Here is a 23,767-nt window from a genome sequence, read left to right on the forward strand (position 1 = left end):
CTGACCATCTCCTATACCGTGTCCCCAGTCTCTGACCATCTCCTATACCGTGTCCCCAGTCTGACCATCTCCTGTACCATGTCCCCAGTCTCTGACCATCTCCTGTACCGTGTCCCCAGTCTCTGACCATCTCCTGTACCGTGTCCCCAGTCTCTGACCATCTCCTGTACCGTGTCCCCAGTCTCTGACCACCTCCTGTACCGTGTCCCCAGTCTCTGACCACCTCCTGTACCGTGTCCCCAGTCTCTGACCACCTCCTGTACCATGCATGCAATCTCTGACCACCTCCTGTACCATGCATGCAGTCTCTGACCACCTCCTGTACCATGCATGCAGTCTCTGACCACCTCCTGTACCATGCATGCAGTCTCTGACCACCTCCTGTACCATGTCCCCAGTCTCTGACCACCTCCTGTACCATGTCCCCAGTCTCTGACCACCTCCTGTACCATGTCCCCAGTCTCTGACCACCTCCTGTACCATGTCCCCAGTCTCTGACCACCTCCTGTACCATGTCCCCAGTCTCTGACCACCTCCTGTACCATGTCCCCAGTCTCTGACCATCTCCTGTACCATGTCCCCAGTCTCTGACCACCTCCTGTACCATGTCCCCAGTCTCTGACCACCTCCTGTACCATGTCCCCAGTCTCTGACCACCTCCTGTACCATGTCCCCAGTCTCTGACCACCTCCTGTACCATGTCCCCAGTCTCTGACCACCTCCTGTACCATGTCCCCAGTCTCTGACCACCTCCTGTACCATGTCCCCAGTCTCTGACCACCTCCTGTACCATGTCCCCAGTCTCTGACCATCTCCTGTACCATGTCCCCAGTCTCTGACCATCTCCTGTACCATGTCCCCAGTCTCTGACCGCCTCCTGTACCATGTCCCAAGTCTCTGACCACCTCCTGTACCATGTCCCCAGTCTCTGACCACCTCCTGTATAAAAATATTTTTTAAAAACAGTCATTTTCGGTATCGGTGCTGTTTCGGTATCGGTTTCGGTTTTCGGCCTAGTGTATTTTTCATTTTCGGTATCGGTTTCGGCACCAAAAAACCCATTCGGTGCATCCCTAATATATATATATCCTGAGTGAAAGTCATTGAGGTAGGGTTATGTACATTGTACTAGCAATGGTAGGACTACGATCTCCCGTGGTCAGGGGCACCCCATTGGGAGCCTGCTGTGCTCCGCAACCAGGGAGACCGGTACATCTAAGCAAAATTTAAGGAATTTATCTGTACAAAAGTGCTGACATATACTAAGTCTCAGGACCAATTTAAAGCGGGAGTCCGCCGTTTTTTTTTTTTTTTTAAAGCCAGCAGCTACAAATACTGCAGCTGCTGACTTTTAAAATAATGACACTTACCTGCCCAGCGCGCCCGCGATGTCGGCACCCGAAGCCGATCTCTCGATCGTCTCTCGGGTGCTGCCGCAGCCATCTTGGGTATGGGAATCAGGAAGTGGAGCCTTGCGGCTTCATTTCCCGCTTCCCTACTGCGCATGCGCGAGTCGCGCTGCGCAATAAGGATGGTCCCCACTGTCTCTGGGATCTGTGTGTTTCCCAGCAGACAGCGGGGGACCTTCAGAAAGGGGTGTAGATTCTGCGGAAAAGGGCGTACCTTCTGCAGATATCTATGCCGGAGGTGGGTGCAGATACCTGTACTGTACAGGTATCTGCACCCCCCTCCCCCCTGAAAGGTGCCAATTGTGGCGCCGGAGGGGGGGAGGGTTCCAATGAGCGGAAGCTCCACTTTAGGGTGGGCCTCCGCTTTAAGTATAACATCAATTAGGACTAGAGTACTTACAGTTTCAGGGTGTGGCTAGATATAGCCATGAGGAAAGAGGTTAGAAGTAGATTAAAGCAAGAGATATATAGAGGGAGGATAGTCCAGGGGTGAGGGGGAGAGGGAATGCAGAGGAGGGAGGTGGCGGACCTCAGTCCAACTAAGTATTATCAGATCATGGCACAAGGATCCCGTTTACGGGGGTGAGCTATTCGATTAAGGGGTGGTCGCTGTAGAGAGTCTATGTTTCAGTTTATCTGAGGTAGAGTAATGCCTCCAGATACTCCAAATATAGAAAAATTTTGCATATTTATCAAGGGATTTGGCTTGCACTTCCTCCATAAGAATGATACTGTTTATTTCGTTCACCCATTCCAAAAGGGATGGGGAGTTGGATGTTTTCCAGTGTCTAGGAATTCGTTTAAGGGGTGGTCGCTGTAGAGAGTCTATGTTTCAGTTTATCTGAGGTAGAGTAATGCCTCCAGATACTCCAAATCTAGAAAAATTTTGCATATTTATCAAGGGATTTGGCTTGCACTTCCTCCATAAGCATGATACTGTTTATCTCGTTCACCCATTCCAAAAGGGATGGGGAGTTGGATGTTTTCCAGTGTCTAGGACAGTGATGGGGAACCTTGGCACCCCAGATGTTTTGGAACTACATTTCCCATGTTGCTTAACTACACTGCAAAGTGCCAGAGCATCATGGGAAATGTAGTTCCAAAACATCTGGGGTGCCAAGGTTCCCCATCACTGGTCTAGGAATTAGTTGCCTACCTGCACTTGGGAAAATTTTCAGGAGGACGTGTTTTTGGGATTTGCCAATACCAGGTACTATGGAGAGGAGTGCGATGCAGGGGGAGGGAGTAAGGGGTTTGTCATACATTTTGGAGTAAATGTGGAAGATCTGGGTCCAAAATGGTCGGATTGCATCACAATCCCAGCAGATGTGCTTGTACGCACCTTTTGCAGAACTACATCTCTAGCAGATGTCGGTGACCGAGGGGTACATGATCCTGAGATTGGTTGGCACTCGATACCACCGAGCCAGCAACTTGTAATTTTTCTCCTGAGTGTAGCTCGAGATAGATGACTTGTGAGTAAATATAAAAGCTTTACTCCATTCTACCTCTGATATGTCTCTCCCCAGCTCCTCTGAACAAAGTTTTGTATAGTTCGGTAGGGTACTATGGGTATGATCTAGTATCATTTTATAGATCAGTGATAGGGTGTGTCTGGGGGTCTCTGAAAGTGAGCATAGTTGTTCAAAACTCGTAAGAGGTGTGTGGATCTGTTTGGAGTTATGAAGTTTCTTGCAGTATGAGGTCAGGTGAAAGAGGGTGAGCCATGTTATGTTAGGGGCTGTGGTGGGTCGGTCTATTACAAAAGTGCCCGAGGTACTGTGGACAAATTGCTGTGCAGTGGGCGAGGAGGATCTGTTATAGTTGTCTGGTGTTTGCATCAAGCTACCTTCTGGGAGGGCCGGGTTGTCAAAGAACGTTGTGAGGGGGCTCGGGTCGGTGGGAGGAATTTGGGTTTTAGAACAGTCAGCAATAAAGATTGTTGAGTGTCCTTGTACTGTATTTTCTCAATTTAATTTGTGTGAATGTCACCAATTTGTATCATGTAATTTCCATCGAAGGATGTGAAGATAAAACATCAATGATAAGATTACGAACGATTTTTAACAGAACAAACTCAGATGATAGCATTATTCTTTCTTGTGGCGCTGGCATTCTAACCTTTGAGAACGTCAACATGAACATTTCGTTCTTGGAAAATAAGACCTCGGACTACAAGACTTCAGACAGGTATTTCTTTCTGATTGAAAATAATTTGTAAATGGAACATGTATAGACGTTGTGTGACTAAGATCCATTTTTAGCATGGCCACAGGTGGACAGACCTTCGATCAATTTTGATGAACATTCAGAAATCTACAGGTTTTTATTGTAAGCGTTCTTTTTTCGACATGTGCAGATAAAGTATCAGTGTGTTACTAAATAGATAAGAGAACTTTTTCCATTTATTTCACTGTTGAAAATCGTTAAACTTTGCACCATTTTATTGCATTCAAGTGCTTATTGTAAAGAGCTGTGCAAACTGTTGTCGCTATACAGTATAAATCCTGAATTATAATATAATTATTAATAATAATAATTAATGACTTATTTAATAAATTCTATACTGCCTTCCGGAGCCAACCCACCACATCATTCAAAGTCCCACTTATGCCCTGTACACGCGATAGGATTTTCTGACAACAAAATCCATGGGATTTTTTTCCGACGGATGTTGACTCAAACTTGTCTTGCATACACACAGTCACACAAAGTTGGTCGGAAATTCCGAACGTCAAGAACGTGGTGACGTACAATGCGTACGATGAGCCGAGAAAAGTGAAGTTCAATAGCCAGTGCTGCTCCTCTGCATGATTCAAAACATGCGTCAGAATTGTGTACACGCGATTGGAATTTCCAACAACGGATTTTGTTGTCGGAAAATTTGAGAACCAGATTTCAAATTTTGTGTAACGGAAATTCCTATGGAAAATACGTGATGGAGCCTACACACGGTCGGAATTTCCGACAACAAGGTACTATTACACATTTTCCATCTGAAAATCCTATCGTGTGTATAGGGAATTAGAGGAATTTTTCTTTCAAATATTGTAATCTAGGGATGCGGGTTAGTCTAGCTTTTTTTCTGTGACAATTAGCACTTTTTTCAATTATTCATCATTCTGTGTAAGGATTTTTGGCCATACAGTGGTTTGCATTTATTACCCTGTCTCCTATGGGAATACTGTCATCATATAAATTAAACTCTAAGCCCCTGTACACACGGTCGGACATTCTGCCAACCAAATCCGTCGGATTTTGTCCGTCGGATCTTGTCCGAAACTGTTGCATACACACGGTCGGACTAAGTTGTCGAAAAATCCGATCATTCAGAATGTGATGACGTAATTTCGTTATGATGGCACTACGTTCAGGCTAGTAGCCAATAGATTTGATGTAGGAATTTGATCTGAGCATGCGTGGCACTTGGTCCGATCAAAATTCTGTACACATGATCGGAGTATGTCCGATCAAACCAGTTGGTCGGAAAATATTTCCATTAAGTTGGAAAATTGGGTCTGACGGATATTCCGACGGAATCAGTCCGATGCATACCATAGGACATCCGATAGGACACATTCCGACGGATTCTCTGACCGTGTGTACAAGGGCTTGGACTGTCCACATCTGACACTCCATAATTGTATATACATAAAAGGAACTCCAATTGTATACAGTGGTGTGAAAAAGTGTTTGCCCCCTTCCTCATTTCCTGTTCCTTTGCATGTTTGTCACACTTAAGTGTTTCGGAACTTCAAACCAATTTAAACAATAGTCAAGGACAACACAAGTAAACACAAAATGCAATTTGTAAATGAAGGTGTTTATTATTAAAGGTGAAAAAAAATCCAAACCATCATGGCCCTGTGTGAAAAAGTGATTGCCCCCTAAACCTAATAACTGGTTGGGCCACCCTTAGCAGCAACAACTGCAACCAAGCGTTTGCGATAACGTGCAATGAGGCTTTTACAGCGTCCTGGAGGAATTTTGGCCCACTCATCTTTGCAGAATTGTCCTAATTCAGTTACATTAGAGGGTTTTCGAGCATGAACGGCCTTTTTAAGGTCATACCACAACATCTCAATAGGATTCAGGTCAGGACTTTGGCTAGGCCACTCCAAAGTCTTCATTTTGTTTTTCTTCAGCCATTCGGTGGTGGACTTGCTGGTGTGTTTAGGATCATTGTCCTGCTGCAGAACCCAAGTTCGTTTCAGCTTGAGTACACGAACAGATGGTCGGACATTCTCCTTCAGGATCTCTTGGTAGACAGCAGAATTCATAGTTCCTTTTATCACGGGAAGTCTTCCAGGTCCTGAAGCAGCAAAACAGCCCCAGACCATCACACTACCACCACCATATTTTACTGTTGGTATAATGTTCTTTTTATGAAATGCAGTGTTCCTTCTATGCCAGATATACTTGGACACACACCTTCCAAAGAGTTCCACTTTTGTCTCATCGGTCCACAGAATGTTGTCCCAAAAGTCTTGGGGATCATCAAGATGTGTTGTGGAGAAATTGAGACGAGCTTTAATGTTCTTTTTGCTCAGCAGTGGTTTTCTCCTTGGAACTCTGCCATGCAGGCCATTTTTGCCCAGTCTTTTCCTGATGGTGGAGGCATGAACGCTGACCTTAACTGAGGCAAGTGAGGCCTGCAGTTCCTTGGACGTTGTTGTGGGGTCTTTTGTGACCTCTTGGATGAGTCGTCGCTGCGCTCTTGGGGTAATTTTGGGCGGCCGGCCACTCCTGGGAAGGTTCACCACTGTTCCATGTCTTCGCCATTTGTGGATAATGGCTCTCACTGTGGTTCGCTGGATTCCCAAAGCTTTGGAAATGGCTTTATAACCCTTTCCAGACTGATAGATCTCAATTACTTTCTTTCTCAATTGTTTCTGAATTTCTTTGGGTCTCGGCATGATGTGTAGCTTTTAAGGATCTTCTGGTGGACCTTACTGTGTCAAGCAGCTCCTATTTAAGTGATGCCTTGATTGTGAACAGGTGTGGCAATAATCAGGCCTGGGTGTCGCTAGAGAAATTGAACTCAGGTGTGGACAACTACAGTTATAGTATGTTTTAACAAGGGGGGCAATCACTTTTTCACACAGGGCCATGATGGTTTGGATTTTTTTTCACCTTTAATAATAAACACCTTCATTTACAAATTGCATTTTGTGTTTACTTGTGTTGTCCTTGACTATTGTTTAAATTGGTTTGATGTTCCGAAACACTTAAGTGTGACAAACATGCAAAGGAACAGGAAATGAGGAAGGGGGCAAACACTTTTTCACACCACTGTAACACATAAGGAGCTGACACTCAATCTATCATTGAATTATGGTGCATGTGTGGGCCCCGCCTCACTTTCTTCCCACTCAGCAGATGTGATCTCTCGTAGGCTCAATTTTGGGTCTCCGGTGTGTCTGATTGTTGGGCGACTGTTCTGAAACCCACCTGCTTAGGTGTTTTTTAGTATATGCTTTGGTTACCTGTAACCTCTCCATTAAAGATGACCTTATCCCCCTGAGGAAGATTTGAACTAGCATAAATTGAAATGTGTTGTCTTTTTTTGAGCAGTATATCAAGTTTGAAAACATTTTCATGTATATAATGTTGTTTATCTATGCCATTAGGACATCCTGTGTAGTATAGAGGGTACATCTACCAGAACTCTCATTTTTATAATTGCACTTTCTTTTTAAAACTTTATGTCATTTTGTATTGATAAAATATATATTTTTTATATATTCAATTGACTTATTTTGTATTTTTTTGCTGCCTAAAAGCCCCTGGGGGTTTTCTGTCTCTGTTTTTGGTTTTGTTACATAATTTGGGGTGAGCAGCACTTTGTTCCTCCATATGGATGGGCTCCTCTATCTATTGAAAATATTTAAACTTTGCACCATTTTATTGCATTCAAGTGCTTATTGTAAAGAGCTGTGCAAACTGTTGGCGGTATACAGTATGAATCCTGAATAATAAAATAATAATAATTATTATTATTATTATTATTATTATTATTATTAACCACTTGCTTACAGGGCACTTAAACACCTTCCTGCCCAGACCAATTTTCAGCTTTCGGTGCTCTCACACTTTGAATGACAATTACTCAGTCATGCAACACTGTACCCAAATGAATTTTTTGTCCTTTTTTTCCCACAAATAGAGCTTTCTTTTGGTGGTATTTGATCACCTCTGGGGTTTTTATTTTTTGCGCTATAAATGAAAAAAGACCGAAAATTTTGAAAAAAAACGCATATTTCTTTGTTTCTGTGACAGAATTATGCAAATTATTAATTTTTCTTCATAAATTTTGGCCACAATTTATACTGCTACATGTCTTTGGTAAAAATAACCCAAATTAGTGGATATTATTTGGTCTTTGTGAAAGTTAGAGAGTCTACAAGCTGTGGTGCGAATCGCACAAAATTGATCACATCTGATGTACTGGTGGCCTATCTCGCTTCTTGTGACCCGAACAAGTCAGGAAAGTACAAATACCCCCCAAATGACCCCTTTTTGGAAAGTAGACATTCCAAGGTATTTAGTAAGAGGTATAGTGAGCTTTTTGATGTTGTCATTTTTTTCCCACAATTCTTTGCAAAATTAAGATTTTTCATTTATTTTTTTTTTCTCCACAAAATTGTCATTGTAATAGGTTATTTCTCTCACGTGGCATGTGTATACCACAAATGACACCCCCCAAAAAATTCTGCTACTCCTCCTGAGTATTACAATACCACATGTGTGGGACTTTTTCACAGCCTGGCCACATAGAGAGGCCCAACATGCAGGTAGCGCCATCATGTGTTCTAGGAACATAAATTACACATCTAACTTGTTGACTATTTATTACACTTTTGAAGCACCAGGACAATGACACGTGACACTGATGACAGATGGCACTGATACGTGGCAATGATGACAGGTGGCACTGATGACAGATGGCACTAATATGTGGCACTGATGACAGATGGCACTAATATGTGGCACTGATGACGCGTGGCACTTATACGTGGCACTGATGACACGTGGCACTAATACGTGGCACTGATGACACGTGGCACTGAAACGTGGCACCGATGACAGATGGCACTAATACGTGGCACTAATATGTGCCACCGATGACAGATGGCACTAATACATGCCACCGATGACGCGTGACACTGATGACAGATGGCACTGATAAGTGGCATTGATGACACGTGACACTGACAACAGATGGCACGTGACACTGACAGGTGGCACTGATGACAAATGGCACTGATACGTGGCACTGATGACAGATGGCACTATGTGGCACTGATGACACGTGGCACTGACGGCAGGTGGCACTGACGGCAGGTGGCACTGGGGGCAGGTGGCACTGGGGGCAGGTGGCACTGACGGCAGGTGGCACTGGGGTGGATGGCACTGGGGGCAGGTAGCACTGGGGTGGATGGCACTGGGGGCAGGTAGCACTGGGGTGGATGGCACTGGGGGCAGGTAGCACTGGGGTGGATGGCACTAGGGGCAGGTAGCACTGGGGTGGATGGCACTAGGGGCAGGTAGCACTGGGGTGGATGGCACTGGGGGCAGGTAGCACTGGGGTGGATGGCACTGGGGGCAGGTAGCACTGGGGTGGATGGCACTGGGGCAGATAGCACTGCTGGGGGCGGATGGCACTGCTGGGGGCGGATGGCACTGCTGGGGGCGGATGGCACTTTTTATTTCATTTTTTTAATTATTTTTTTTTCCAGAATCAGAACGGCTGCCGCTGCAGCCGTTCATCTCTCCCCTCTCGCACTGTCTGTGCGAGGAAGGAGAGCGGCGCTGCGAGATGATCTCATATGTTTACATATGAGATCATCTCCCATTGGACACGCCGATCACGCTGTAAACGGCCGCTGTGATTGGCCGTTTACAGCGATCTGTGTTTGCCTGTCCCCGGGGGACACGGCGAACACAGAACTTCCGCGATGCGCGCCCGCGGCGGCGCGCATTGCGGAAGTAAACATCAGGCCGTCCAGGGACGACCGCCCAAACGAACGCGCCTGCTCTACGGCCGTAATTCGGCTATAGGGCGGGCGCGAGGAGGTTAATAATAATAATAATAATAATAATAATAATAATAATAATAACAATACTTAATGATGTATTTAATACATTCTATACTGCCTAATTATTGGAAATAATACTATCCTCCCCCCCCCCCCCCCCCCAAGCTGAAATTGAGTAAATTGGGTGTCTAAGTGTATCTTGAAGATGGATGATGCTTTGAAGGAAAAGGGTGGTTACACCAATTGTTGATTTGATTTGCATTTCTCTTCTATTCATGTACTTTATACTTTGTTAATTGATAAAAAATATACAATTAACACGATTTCTGAGAGCATTCTTCATTTACAGAATTTTTTCACACCTCCCTAAGCCCTTGTACACACGATCGGAGATTCCGACGGAATGTGTCCGATCGGAGCGTTTTGTCGGATATTCCGACTGTGTGTGGTCTGCATCGGACTGTTTCCGTCGGAATATCCGTCGGACCAAATTTTCCAACTTGCCGGAAATATTTTCCGACAAAATGCTCCGATAGGACATACTCCGATCATGTGTAGAGAATTCCGATCTGACAATGTGCCACGCATGCTCAGATCAAATTCCTACATCAAAGCTATTGGCTACTAGCCTGAACGTAGTCCCATCGTAACGAAATTACGCCATCACGTTCTGAAAGATCGGATTTTCCAACAATTTTGTCCGACCGTGTGTATGCAACAGTTTCGGACAAGATCCGTCGGACAAAATCCAATGGACAAAATCCGACGGATTTGGTTGTCGGAATCTCCGACCGTGTGTACAAGGGCTTAGACTTTTGCACAGTACTCTCTTTCTCTCTCTCTCTAAACTGATCAGCCATAACATTATAACCACCTACCTAATATTGCGTATGGCCCCCTTTTGTTTGCTAAAACAGCCCTGACCCATTGACACATGCACACCAAAGTAGCATCCACATAAATGGAGGACCCAAGGTTTCCCAGCACATTACCCAAAGCATCACAATGCCTCTGCCAACTTGCCTTCTTATACCGCATCCTGGTGCCATCTTTTCCCCTGATAAGTGACGCGCACGCACCCGGACCATCCGCATGATGTTAAAGAAAACATGATTCATCAGACCAGGCTACCTTCTTCCACTGATCCATAGTCCAGTTCTGATGTTCCTGTGACCATTGCAGAAGCTTTTGGCTGTGGACACGGGTCACCATGGGCTTCACAGCCCACACAACAAACTTCAAAGCCCATTTTTTTGTGCCTTCACCACATCAACTTCATGGACAACATGTTCACTTGCTGCCTAATATATCCCACCAATTTTCAGATGCCATTGTAACGAGATATTCCCTTTAACTGTCAGTGGTCATAATGTTATGGCTGATCTATATATATATATATATATATATCTATATATCAATAGATAGATAGATAGATAGATAGATATATCTATCTATCTATCTATCTATCTATCTATCTATCTATCTATCTATCTATCTATCTATCTATCTATCTATCTATCTATCTATCTATCTATCTATCTATCTATCTATCTATCTATCTATCTATCTATCTATCTATCTATCTATCTATCTATCTATATATTAGGGCTGTGGAAATTAAAGAATAATTCCTCAATTAGTCGTTAATTTTTTTTGATCGATCAAAAAAAGCACTTAGATCTTTTCTTTCTATCCATGACCTGGCGTCCTTGCTGAGATCTAAGGAGACGTGAGAGAAGTTTATGGTCCGTATTAAACCTTTTGATACCCGCATGCATGACCACCTGTTTGCACAGGGGTCCATGCCATAAGGTGAGAGTGATCAGTTAGACCGGAGGTGGAGGGATTGTCACGCTACTGTGTCAGTGCTACAGTTTGAATTTAAAACGTATTTGTGTGAACTGTGAAGTTACGTCATGGATTGTGGAAACTAACTAGTGTCGGGTGATTGTATATAGTGTATACCACATTTACCACCGACTAATGCAGAGTTGCAATGCAAGGAGATCAGCTAAAAGTAGTTGGATCTGTATGTGCATTATAATTAATCGAGATTAGTCGATTAATCGATTTAAAAAAAAATGATTGATTGAACACGAAAATTTTAATCGGTAACAGCCCTTATATATATATATATATATATATATATATATATATGTGTGTGTGTGTGTGTATATATATATATATATATATATATATATATACTGCAAGGGTTGACATCATAATTTAGAAAAAAAAAAAGATCCAGGACAATGAGGAGTAACTCCTCAAGTCTCAAGCGATGATGCTCCAGAACAGTGAAAGAGCATCTTCTAACAAGATTTGGGCTACTCTGTATTCCCCTGGATCTTGCCAGAATGATGGTGATTGATGTCTTCTTCACCTAGATGCCAGGGGCAGAAGCCAGGGGTTGGGTAGGTTAGGTAGGATTCTCCTCAATCCCTTCATAAAAGTAAAAACCATAAGAAAAACAAAATACTAATTACAATCCACAACCGCCTGTTTATCAAACTCCCTGTAATCAGTTTGTCCATATATCAGGGTGGTGATGTCTCCTTCCATTCGATGCGTTTCATCACATGAACCTGGCAGTTCTCAATTTGTTATCTTTCATGTAATTTCCAGTAACGATAAAGTAATTCAGTCTAAGATTGTATACTGTATTTAACAGAAAAAGCTTACAGTACATTCAAATGATTTCTCTTCCCTGTGGTTTCAGTGTTCCCTACTTTGGGAACTTCAACATGAACACGTCTTCCTCAAAAGATGAAAGCTCCGATGACATTTTTGACTATACCCTCAGGTATTTATTTCTCATACAAATGTGTTTATAATTTTTACATGCATAGATAGACAGGATCATTTAAACATAAGATTTTTATTTGTAAATCTTTCAAGTGTGACTAAACTCAGTAATATGAAAATAGTTCACTCCCCCAACAGTGCCCACAGCTTATAAATCTTCTTTTTACATTAAATTATTTCCACTATATACCATTTTGGATGGACTGTATATCACAATTACACGATAAACTGCAGAGTTTCTTCAGTGCTGAGAGTTCAGGTAGGAGGAGATTTACACTACAGCCTGTAAACACGCCCACATGTGTGATGCAAATAGTATGTGACCTGGCTAGCTCTGAGAACAAGTAACTGTTTTCTCCAGCATAAAAGACACAACTGAGCATGTGTAGGTTGAGGTTGGCTACCTTGCCTGTTCTTTCCAAGGTAGACAGTGCAGGAGGGGGAGAATGGGAGGATCTGTGCATACATGATAAAACAGCCTCTTTACACAATGCAGAGGATTAACCCCTTAAGTTACACAGTGAGTATAACAAGTAAGGATGAGCTGAACACCCCCATCCCCCCCCCCCCCCAGTTCGATTTGCACCAGAACACAAGAACAGGCAAAAAATTCAGAAGAACGCACGAACACCATTAAAGTCTATGGAACACGAACATGAAAAATCAACAGTGCTCATTTTAAAGGCCTATATGCAAGTTATTGTCATAAAAAGTGTTTGGGGACCCGGTCCTGCTCCAGGGGACATGTATCAATGCAAAAATACGTTTTAAAAATGGCCGTTTTTTCTGGAGCAGTGTTTTTTTTTCAAAATAGGGGAGGCGAGTGCTGCAGTTGGTCTAAATTTGGCCCACATCCCAGTTAATTGGCATGTTCGAGAGGGGTGCCTCAGCGGGACTTTTGGGGGAAAGGACAAATACTTAGTGAGCAATGTATTACTTGAAACAAAGGTTTTATTTACTTCATGTAAAAAATGGTGATATGGGCAAAAGGCAGCCCATCTAGTAAAAGGGTAAGTTGAGGTGTATACATACAGAGACAAACAAGGATGCAGTAAACAATGAGAAAAATACAGGTAATATATTCCGATGCATTTCGAGTATTTCAAACTCTTCTTCGGGGAAATGGATCAGCATAAATACAGTATATATCCTGTATTGAAAGTCAGTTCATCACAAATGCATCCAATTATACAATTAGATAAAAACAACAGAGCCCAGGAAACAGAGAAAACACTGCCTTGTATCCCCTCACACCGGACGAGGAACCCAGGAGGCGGAGCCTGATCCTTGAAGAGCTCCCACCCTAGATGGAAACGCCCCAACCTACAGTGACAGGGTTTCACCCAGCAAGGGGCGTCTGTAAAGGTCCCTCACATGAACCCGCAAGGGGTAATCTTGGAAGCCACTGATGGAAGGAGTAGGAAAGTGCAGGCTGGCGTCCCGAGGGTATTAGGTAAGCTGGAGATGATAGCGGTATAAGTAACCACGTAGCGAGCTTGCGCTCTGTTGCAATGAATCTGCTGGTTGATCTGCAGGTACTGAGTGCACCGGAGACTGAAGCATATGGTAGGTCAGTGTAGCTTGAAGAGCAGTGTTTTTTTTCAATGGTTAAAGTGAAACAATAAAAATTAAATGATTTTATTCCTATAAATATCATGCTGTCACCAATGGGAAGCATCAGTTGGCGGGAGGCGGAGGTTTTTTTTTTGTTTTCTTCTTTTTTCGGCTCATCGGTGTGATAGAAGATGAATGGACATCGCTGGACATTTTTATTTTTTTATCTTTTAATAGAGGACTTGTCCCAAGCTGTCTCTTGTCTTTACAATTTTTGACACTTTTTTTGTGAAATGGTAGGGGTGCAATGTACCCCGTTACTAACTCACGTGGAAGGGGCGGATCTGGGGGTCCCCTTGATAAAGGGGGTTCCAGATTCCAATAAGCTTCCCGACCGCATACCACCACAACCACCGGGCAAGGGCTGTGGGGATGAGGCCCTTGTCCCCATCAACATGGGGACAAGGTGCTTTGGGGTCAGACCCAAAAGCACCCTCCCCATGTTGAGGGCATGTGGCTTGGTACGGTTCAAGAGGGGGGATGCTCTCTCTTTCCCCCCTCTTTTCTTGCGGCCTGCCAGGTTGCGTGCTCAGAAAAGGGTCTGGTATGAATTTTGGGTGGGACCCTACACCATTTTTATTTGACGCAGGGTTCCCCTTAATTTTTTATACCAAACCTGAAGGGCCTGTTATAGATTTTGGGGGGACCCCCCACGCAATTTTTTTTAAATTCTTGCTTCGGGGTTCCCCTTACTATTCATACCAGACCCAAAGGGCCTGGTAATGGACTGGGGGGACGTGCCATTTTTTTCAATGAGTTTTATTTATATTGCCCAGACGGGCATTTAAAAAAAAAAAAATGCATTGATGTATGTCTCCTGGAGCAGGACGCGGGTCCCCAAACATTTTTTATGACAATAACTTGCATATAAGGCTTTAAAATGAGCACCTTTGATTTTTCATGTAAGTGTCCCATAGACTTTAACAGTGTTCCGGCGGCTTTCGAATTTTCCCCTGAACACTGCATATCTTTAGTTTATATTCACTTTCCTAACACTGAACTGCCTCTCCGCCGATCAGGTGCTTGGGTCTGTTACCCATCACCTGATTGGCTGAAACGACAGGCGCTGTGATTGGATGTCGATCAGGCATCCACTCGCCTATAGGAGAGGATGGGAGAAGACATGTAGGACATAGAGGAGCATGCCCATGGAGGACACTGCTCAACGCCATCACACGCTGCCCCACTGAGACAGGGTAAGTGCCGGCCAGACGGCGAGCGGGAGGGGGGCACAGTGGCAACGTTTGATGGCACAGTGGCTGCGTTTGATGGCCACAGTGAGGCTGCAGTTGATGGAGTTTTTTCAGAATTTTTTGTTTGTTTGCGCCCCCCCCCCACCACTAGTACAGGAGGTTTCATATACAGTATGTACAGTATTTACATGTATTTAGCTGTTTTCTGTTCAGATTCAAGAATAGAAAACTTACCAGACACTGTATAAGACCCTGAACCAATATTTTTTTTTTTTTAACAGTTTGCCGTTATATAACCGTTATACTGCAGCAGGTTGGCAAGATCCCACAAATTGCCACATAGTTCCCCATACAGTTAGAAAACACAAACAAGGAACACATTTAACCCCTTGATCGCCCCTACCATTAATCCCTTCCCTGCCAGTGTCAGTAGTACAATAACAATGCATATTTTTGGCACAGATCACTGTAAAAATTTCACTGGTACCCAAAAAAGTGTAAAAAATGTCAGTTAGGTGTCCGATCTGTCCGCCTCAATGTCGCAGTCCCGCTAAAAAATCACTGATCGTCACCATTTTTTTTACCAAAAATATGTAGCAGAATATATATCGGCCTAAACGGATAAATACATTTGTTTTTTTCCTTTTTTTTTTTTGGAATGTTTTATAGCAGAAAGTAAAAAATGTTTTTGTTTTCTTTCAAAATTGGCACCATTTTTTTGTTTATAGCTCAAAGAATAAAAACTGCACAGGTGATCAAACAATTTTGTTTGGGTACAGCGCCACACAACTGCACAATTGTCAATTAAAGCGACAAAGTGCCGTATCGCAAAAAAATGGCCTGGTCAGGAAGTGAGATGAAAATGACATCAGGAATTATTATTAACCGCTTCAGCCCCAGAATGATTTTACCCCCTTCCTGACCAGGGCACTTTTTACAATTTGGCACTGCGTCACATTAACTAATTGCGCAGTCATGCATTGCTGTACCCAAACAAAATTTGCATCCTTTTTTCCCCACAAATAGAGCTTTCCTTTGGTGCTATTTGATCGCCTCTGCGGTTTTTAGTTTTTGCGATGTAAACAATAAAATACTGAAAAATGTGAAAACATTTTATTTTCTACTTTATTGTATTTAAAAAATAAAAAAAAACTCAATTTTAGTCATACATTTAGGCCAAAATGTAATACTAATTATAATAATGATTTAAGCTTTAAGCGTATATTTATTGGTTTGCGCAAAAGTTATAGTGTCTACAAACTAGTGTACATTTTCTGGAATGTATGCAGCTTAGTTTATGCCTGCCTATCTCATTGCTTGAGGTGCTATAATGAGAGGGCAGTACAATACCCCTGCCAAATGACCCTACTTTGGAAAGTAGACACTCCAAGGAATTTGCTGAGAGGCTTGTTGAGTACATTGAATATTTTATTTTTTTGTCACAGGTAATTGAAAAATTACAAAAAAATAAATAAAAAAATAAATAAAAATGTACACAAAGTTGTCACTGAAATGATATATTGCTCAAGCATGCCATGGGCATATGTACAATTACACCCCAAAATACATTCTGCTGCTTCTCCTGCCCCCAAAGCACCTTTCCCCCATGTTGATGGGGACAAGGGCCTCTTTCCGACAACCCTGGGCTGTGGTTGTCGGGGTCTGCAGGCGTGAAGTTTATTGGAATCTGGAAGCCCCCCTCTAACAAGGGTAACGTAACCACGCTGTAATTGGCCAAAGCATACAGGTCAGGCGCATGATTTGGGCAGTGCATTATGGGCCGCTCGTTGGTGGGCGAACGTCCAGCGCGCACGCCATTAGTTTGTCTGTTCTACGAACAAACGTGTACCCGATGTTTGAGTCAAACTTACGTTTGACTCAAACATTGGGCCCATTTCTAATGGTGAGTTACTTCTAGGGTTTTTTTGTTAAAGGGGTTGTAAAGGTTCGTTTTTTATTTTCTAAATAGGTTCCTATAAGCTAGTGCATTGTTGGTTCACTTACCTTTTCCTTCGATTTCCCTTATAAATGTTTTTTTTCTTTGTTTTCTTTGTCTGAATTTCTCACTTCCTGTTCCTCCTCAGTAAGCTGTTCAGTAAGCTGTTCTGGCTGACTAACCACCAGCTCGGATGATGGTGAGAAGTTTACTGAGGAGAAACAGAAAGTGAGATATTCAGACAAAGAAAAAAAACATTTAGAAGGGAAATCGAAAGAAAAGGTAAGTGAACCAACAATGCACTAGCTTAGAGGAACCTATGTAGAAAATAAAAAACAAACCTTTACAACCCCTTTAAGTAAGGCCGTGGAGGCATCCACTGGTAAGGATTGATCAAACAGAACTGAGTATTTGGAAAACGTCAATCCAAAAGGATAGGGAAATTGGGCAGCTTCACCATATGTGAAGGGGCGTACCTGCTTTTGGACAGCCACGAAAGCAGGTGAGAGTAAGTCGTAAAGGAATTTATCTATACGGGCAGGGACCAGGTACCAAAGTATAAAAACTTTGTGGTTAATTTCTACGGCAACTATATTTTGAGAAGACAATTTTGTTACAGACCAAATTTCAGCTCAGTTAACTGTATCAAATTGCAAACCCAAGTCACGCTTCAATTTGGCCACGTAAGGAAGAGAGGTGTGAGATAGGGGGGGCTAACAGTTGTGCATAAAGTGTAGAAATAAAGCCTCTACAGTGAGAGTCATGGTTACAGATTGGTTCAAAATGAGTCCTATCTGGGAGGGAAGTGTTTGAGCGCAGGCAAGGTGAGAGAAAGTGATCTGTAGATATCGGAAGAGTTCTGACCTAGAAATGTCGAAGAGTTTCACAGAGAGTCGGTAATGGTAGGAAAGAGTGGGAGGTTGTGAATTTGTAGGCACGGATCAGATTAGTAGAAGGCCAATTACGAAAAGAGGCAAGGGAGGTCCAAGTAGAATAGAAGGCTGGGCTATGGAGGAAGGATTGATTGAAAAGGGTTATGAGGGGATTAATCAAGAATCTCTTTTATTGATGGAGTTTTCGGTGGAGAATTGTGGACATGTTGTTGATTTTATTGGCAATATTCAATTAATATAGTTATATAGGATGCTCCTGCCCTTCCTGTAAATTTGCTTTGTACATGTATTTGCACGGGTGTATGGATGTTAAAATCCAAATGAACTTCTTCTTTAAAGAGGTTTAAAAATTGTTAATGTTAATTGACAGAGTAAAGTTACTCTGTCAATCAGCACTAACTACAGTACATGCTGAAAGTATTCACAGCACTTCACTTTTTTCACATTTTGTTGTGTTACAGCCTTATTCCAAAGTGGATTAAATTCATTATTTTCCTAAAATTCTACACACAATACCCCATAACGACAACATGAAAGAAGTTTGTTTCGAAATCCTTGCAAATTTTATTAAAAATAAAAAATGTACATAAGTGTTCACAGCCTTTGCACAATAATCAAAAATTTAGTATGATGCTACACCTATTTTTGGGCAGTTTCTCCCATTTTTGTTTACAGGACCTCTCGAGCTCCCTCAGATTGGATGGGGAGCGTTGGTGCACAGCCATTTTCAGATCTTTCCAGAGATGTTCAATCGGGTTGAAGTCTGGGCTCTGGCTGGGCCACTCAAGGACATTCACAAAGTTGTCCCATAGCCACTCCTTTGTTATCTTGGCTGTGTACTTAGGGTCGTTGTCCTGTTGGAAGATGAAACTTTGCCACAGTCTGAGTTCCAGAGCACTCTGGAGCAGGTTTTCATCAAGGATGTCTCTGTACATTGCTGCATTAATATTTTCTTCGATCCTGACTAGTCTCCCAGTTCCTGCCCCTGAAAAACTTCCCCACAGCATGATGCTGCCACCACCGTAGGGATGGTATTGGCCATGTGATGAGCAGTGCCTGGTTTCCTCCAGACATGATGCTTGCCATTCAGGCCAAAGAGTTCAGTCTTTGTTTCATCTGACCAGAGAATTTTGTTTTTCATGGTCTGAGAGTCCTTCAGGCACCTTTTGGCAAACTCCAGGAAGACTGTCATGTGCCTTTTACTGAGGGGTGGTTTCCATCTGGCCATGCTACCATACAGGCCAGATTGGTGGAGTGCTGTAAACATGGTTGCTCTTCTAGAAGGTTCTCCTCTCTCCACAGAGAAACACTGGAACTCTGTCAGAGTGACCACCCAGTTCTTGGTAACCTCCCTAAGGCTCTTCTCCCCCGATCTCTCAGTTTTTTGGGTAGCCCTCTCTAGGAAGAGTCCTGGGGGTTCCAAACTTCTTCCATTTACGGATGATGGAGGCCACTGTGCTCATTGGGACCTTCAATGCTGCAGAAAAATTTCTGTACATTTCCCCAGATCTGTGCCTCCATATAATCCTGTCTCAGTGGTCTACAGACAATTCCTTGGACTTCATGGTTTGTGCTCTGACATAACAAAATGTGGAAAAAGTGAAGTGCTGTAAATACTCTCCGGATGCACTGTATATTTAATCATTATGCTGAAGAGGTTTGTAAAGTTTCTTTAACCACTACAATACAGGGCACTTTCGCCCCCTCTTGCAAATTCAATGACAATTGCGCGGTCATGCTACGCTGTACCCAAATGACATTTTTATCATTTTGTTCGCACAAATAAAGCTTTATTTTGGTGGTATTTATTCACGACTCCGTTTTTTATTTTTTTGCGATATAAGGGCAAAAAAAGCTGAAATTTGGAGAATTAAACAATATTTTATTTTTTCTATTTTAAAAGAAATCCAATAAAATCAAATTTTGTCATAAATTTAAGCCAACATGTATTCTGCTACATGTTTTTGGTAAAAAAAATTCCGTTAAGTGTATAATAATTGGTTTGTGGGATCACAGACATATGTGTGCAGGTGATCACGTACATATGTGCGCAGATAATCATTGGAACATGTGATTTTTAGTGGGACATATGTGGGGGACATGTGTTTTTTTTTATTTAGGGACATGTGTGGTGACGTGTATTGTGGTGACATGTGTGTTTACACTGTAGGTTTATACTAGACTGGTGATCAGTTAGTAAAAAGCTGTAAAAACAGCTCATACTCACTGATCACCAGCCGGCTGCAGCCATCTGCTCTCCTCTCCTCAGCGACGACTTCCGTGTGAGGAGAGGAGAGCCGATTGCCTAGCAACCGGCTGTTTGTTTACATCACATGACGGCCGTGATTGGACACGGCCGTAATGTGATCAGGAGGGCCAATCACAGAGCCCTCCTGCCGATCCGAGATGTGCCGTGTCCGGGTGACACGAGCACATCGGGATCGCGCCGCTGTGTGGGCACGCACGCGCGCGATCCCACTCCTTCTGAAGGACCTTCCTGAACGTCCTCTCAGAAGTAGAGAGCTCCCACCCGGCCGTATATGTGCATTGGCCAGGTGGGAAGTGGTTAAAAAGCAGCCGCTATTTTCTTTCTCGTTTCATTAATGACGTTACACTTATGTTGGGTACTTAGCCAAGATAGCGTATCCTGTATGCTCTGATTTTTTTTCCCTTTTATTTTTTTATTATCTCTTTTTGTTTTCTTTTACAAGGTCTATTTGACCGGTGTTACCGTACATATGAAAATGCTCAAAAAATATTAGTCTCCCTGCAATGGTCTAGCATTAGCAGCAAGCATGAGCTGTAGATCTGGTTCAGCAGGGGGTGTATTAAACCCCTACAGCAGTGGTTCTCAACCTGGGGGTCGGGACTCCCTCGGGGGTCAAAAGACGATTTGCCAGGGATCACCGAATCCTGGGTTGTTCCAGAAGCCCACACCACTCTCCCAGCCTTCTCGCGGGCGCCCAGCATGGTTGTCCCAGGAGCCTGTGGCCACCCAGCTGGGCTGTTCCTGGAGGCCCCTCACTCGGCCTCTTCGCAGACGCCCATTCAGTTCACAGCCTGGCTGGAGGGCAGAGACTAGAGGTCAGCTGATTGGTGAGGAATGTGAAGTGGGTGGGGCTGGAGGAGACCCTGTCTCCTAAATTTCGGCTTCGCTGTCACTGCTGCGAAACACCACAGATCTGAAGACACAGTGAAGCCGAAGACACAGTGAGTAACACTACCTGTGTTTAGAGTTGCCATTATAAGTCCCCACTACAGATCTCAGATCAGCAGATGACCTTGATCAAGAGCACCTAAGTTGACCAAAAGTCAACCAAGAGTTGATCAAAACTCCCCCCAGCACTGCCACTCATCCCATCCCATCCCCCTCCCCACCATGGAGTAAGAGAAGGAATAGAAATAGAGAATACATGAAAGGGATAGGAAAAGATGGGGAGGAACAAAGAAAAAGGGAGAGAAAGAATAAGAGAAAGAACAAGAAAGACGGCTAGAGAGAGGGATGGGGGGAAAAAAAAGACATTAGGATAGAGAGAGATAAAGAGATAATTTGACTTGTGAGGTTGTAGGAGTGCAATTTTTAGATATTATTAGTATTGATATTCTATAAGAGGTTAATCTTTTTTGTTGTTTTTTTTTTTTTTTTTAGGAATTATACTTTTCTGAACGACTATACCGATACAGATAATGAAGATCTTTTTTACATGGATACAGATAGCATTATAAGAATGTCTATCGCATGGTACAGCGTGACCTTAGTCTTGGGTTTAGTAGGAAACGGTTTAGTCATTTGGATTGCTGGATTTAGGATGAAGACCATAACTTCAGTTTGGTTCCTCCACTTGGCAATTGCTGATTTTATTAAGTGCATTTCTCTTCCTCTGCGGATCTCGGAGTGGGCTTTGTATTTTCAAATTGATTACGATCATCATCTCTGTACAATCGGCATAACTCTACTATACATAAATATGTCAACCAGTATCTACTTCATGTCCATCATTGGCCTTGACCGATGTGTTTCCATTTTGTGGCCAATCTGGACCAAAATACACAGAACACCCAGGAAAGCACATATCATTTCTATATTAACTTGGGTTTTTGGCCTCCTTACCAGCATCCCTTATATTCTGTTCAACCATTTCTTTGAAGAAATCACGGAATGTTATCCTAAAGACTGGTACTATGATGAAGAACATAAGATAAAGACAAGAAAGACAATGTTCATCATAAAAAATATATGTATGTTTGCCTTCCCTTTCACAATTATTTTGATATCATATACCCTGGTTTTTTTTAAGGTTAGAAAAGTTAGAAAACCAAATAAATCTCGACGTCCTTTTAGGCTCATCATAGCTGTCGTAGTGTGCTTCTTCATCTGCTGGTTTCCCTATAGTACCTGGCCTTTCATAACTCTCAGTGAAAATTACTGGAGGCTCGATAGAATCATTGCTGAAATTACTGTCTGCTTGGCTTACTTCAGCAGCTGCGTCAACCCCATTATCTATGTCTTCCTCTGCCACGATTTTAAGAGGAATTTCATTAAGTCCTTGCCGGCCACCCTGAACAAAGCTTTCAATGAAGATTCTGAATTGGGCTGCAGAGACGAGGCCACCACACATACCAATGCAAATCTGCAAACTTCATCGCTTTAAATATAACTATGATAATCTTGGTGTGCTATTTTATATACCGCGACTGAAAATTATTATAATGATGGCTAGCTTTGTAAAATGTCTGGAGAAATTTAAAACAAAAAAAAATCAGTGTATATCTCTGTAATACAAGCTCATGTACCTATACTTTGTTTTCTTTAACCTCTTGCCTACAGGGCACTTACACCCGCTTCCTGCCCAGGCCATTTTTTCAGCTTTCAGCACTGTCGCACTTTGAATGACAATTGCGCGGTCATGCTCCACTGTACCCAAACTACATTTTTTATCATTTTCTTCAAATAGAGCTTTAATTTGGTGGTATTTAATCACTGCTGGGTTTTTCATTTTTTACAAAAAAAAAATGTTGAAAACATTTTTTTTTTTACTTTTTTTCTGTCAGTAAATTTGGTAACTAAGTAATTTTTCACCTTTACTGATGTGTGCTGATGAGGCGGCACTGATAGGCTAAACTGGTGGGAATTGATGAGGTTGCACTTATGGGTACTGATTAGGTGCCACTGATGAGGAGGCGCTGATGAGCACTGGTAGGTGGCACTGATGGGCACTGTTAGAGGGCACTGATGGGCATTAATAGGCTGCACTGATGGGTGACACTGATGGGCAGCACGGATAGGCGGTACAGATGGACACTGATGGGCGACACTGATGGGTGACACTGATGGGCATTAATCAACAGCAGTGACGGGCAGCACTGATAGGGGTCACTGATAGCCAGCACTGACTGGCATCCCTAATGGACACTGATTGGTGGCACTTGGTGGCAGTGGTGGGCACTGATTGCTGCCAATGGTGTTCACTGATTGCTGGCCTTGTTGGGCAATGATGGGCACTGATTGGTGACACTATATTGCAATATTGTAATCAGGGCACTGATGATCAGTGTCCTGATTACATTCCTAGATGTCCCCCTGTGTGGAGATGCTGCTGATCAGCTCTTCTCGCCACACACTCTGTCAGTGTGAGGCTAGGAGAGCCGATTAGCGGCATCTCCGTGTTTACATGTGACCGGCTGTGATTGGACACGGCCGATCACATGGTTAAAGAGCCGCGGATCAGTCCACTCTCTGCTGACTTCACAGGAATCAGTCCATGCACCGCGTCATTGCGCCAAAAAAAACTGGATCCACCAGCTGCCCCTCCACAGCTCAGCGCTCCAGTGAGCGCAGGGGGGCAGTGCAGAGAGCTGCTGATTGACAGTCAGCAGC

General features: G+C 43.1%; 1 protein-coding gene across 1 annotated transcript; it reads left to right on the forward strand.

Annotated features, from left to right (window-relative positions):
- The first annotated feature begins 3,521 nt into the window (after positions 1-3,521).
- LOC143933148 (formyl peptide receptor 2-like) lies at positions 3,522-22,872 on the forward strand. Its single transcript, XM_077456083.1, has 3 exons — positions 3,522-3,599; positions 12,168-12,251; positions 21,539-22,872. Exons 1-3 carry the CDS (start codon positions 3,547-3,549, stop codon positions 22,539-22,541), a joined length of 1,140 nt encoding a protein of 379 aa, XP_077312209.1. The 5' UTR covers positions 3,522-3,546; the 3' UTR covers positions 22,542-22,872.
- Positions 22,873-23,767: the final 895 nt, after the last annotated feature.

This window comes from Lithobates pipiens, unplaced genomic scaffold (assembly GCF_037356315.1).
Source record: "Lithobates pipiens isolate NorthernLeopardFrog02 unplaced genomic scaffold, aLitPip1_a1.2 Scaffold_27, whole genome shotgun sequence".
In the NCBI taxonomy this organism is placed as follows: Eukaryota; Metazoa; Chordata; class Amphibia; order Anura; family Ranidae; genus Lithobates; species Lithobates pipiens.

Excerpts from the sequence above, each read along its gene's own strand:
- LOC143933148 (XM_077456083.1), top strand. The coding sequence starts at position 3,547 with ATGAACATTTCGTTCTTGGAAAATAAGACCTCGGACTACAAGACTTCA. Across the intron at positions 3,600-12,167 it reads GACTACAAGACTTCAGACAG|TGTTCCCTACTTTGGGAACT; the intron begins GTATTTCTTTCT and ends CTGTGGTTTCAG. Across the intron at positions 12,252-21,538 it reads ATTTTTGACTATACCCTCAG|GAATTATACTTTTCTGAACG; the intron begins GTATTTATTTCT and ends TTTTTTTTTTAG.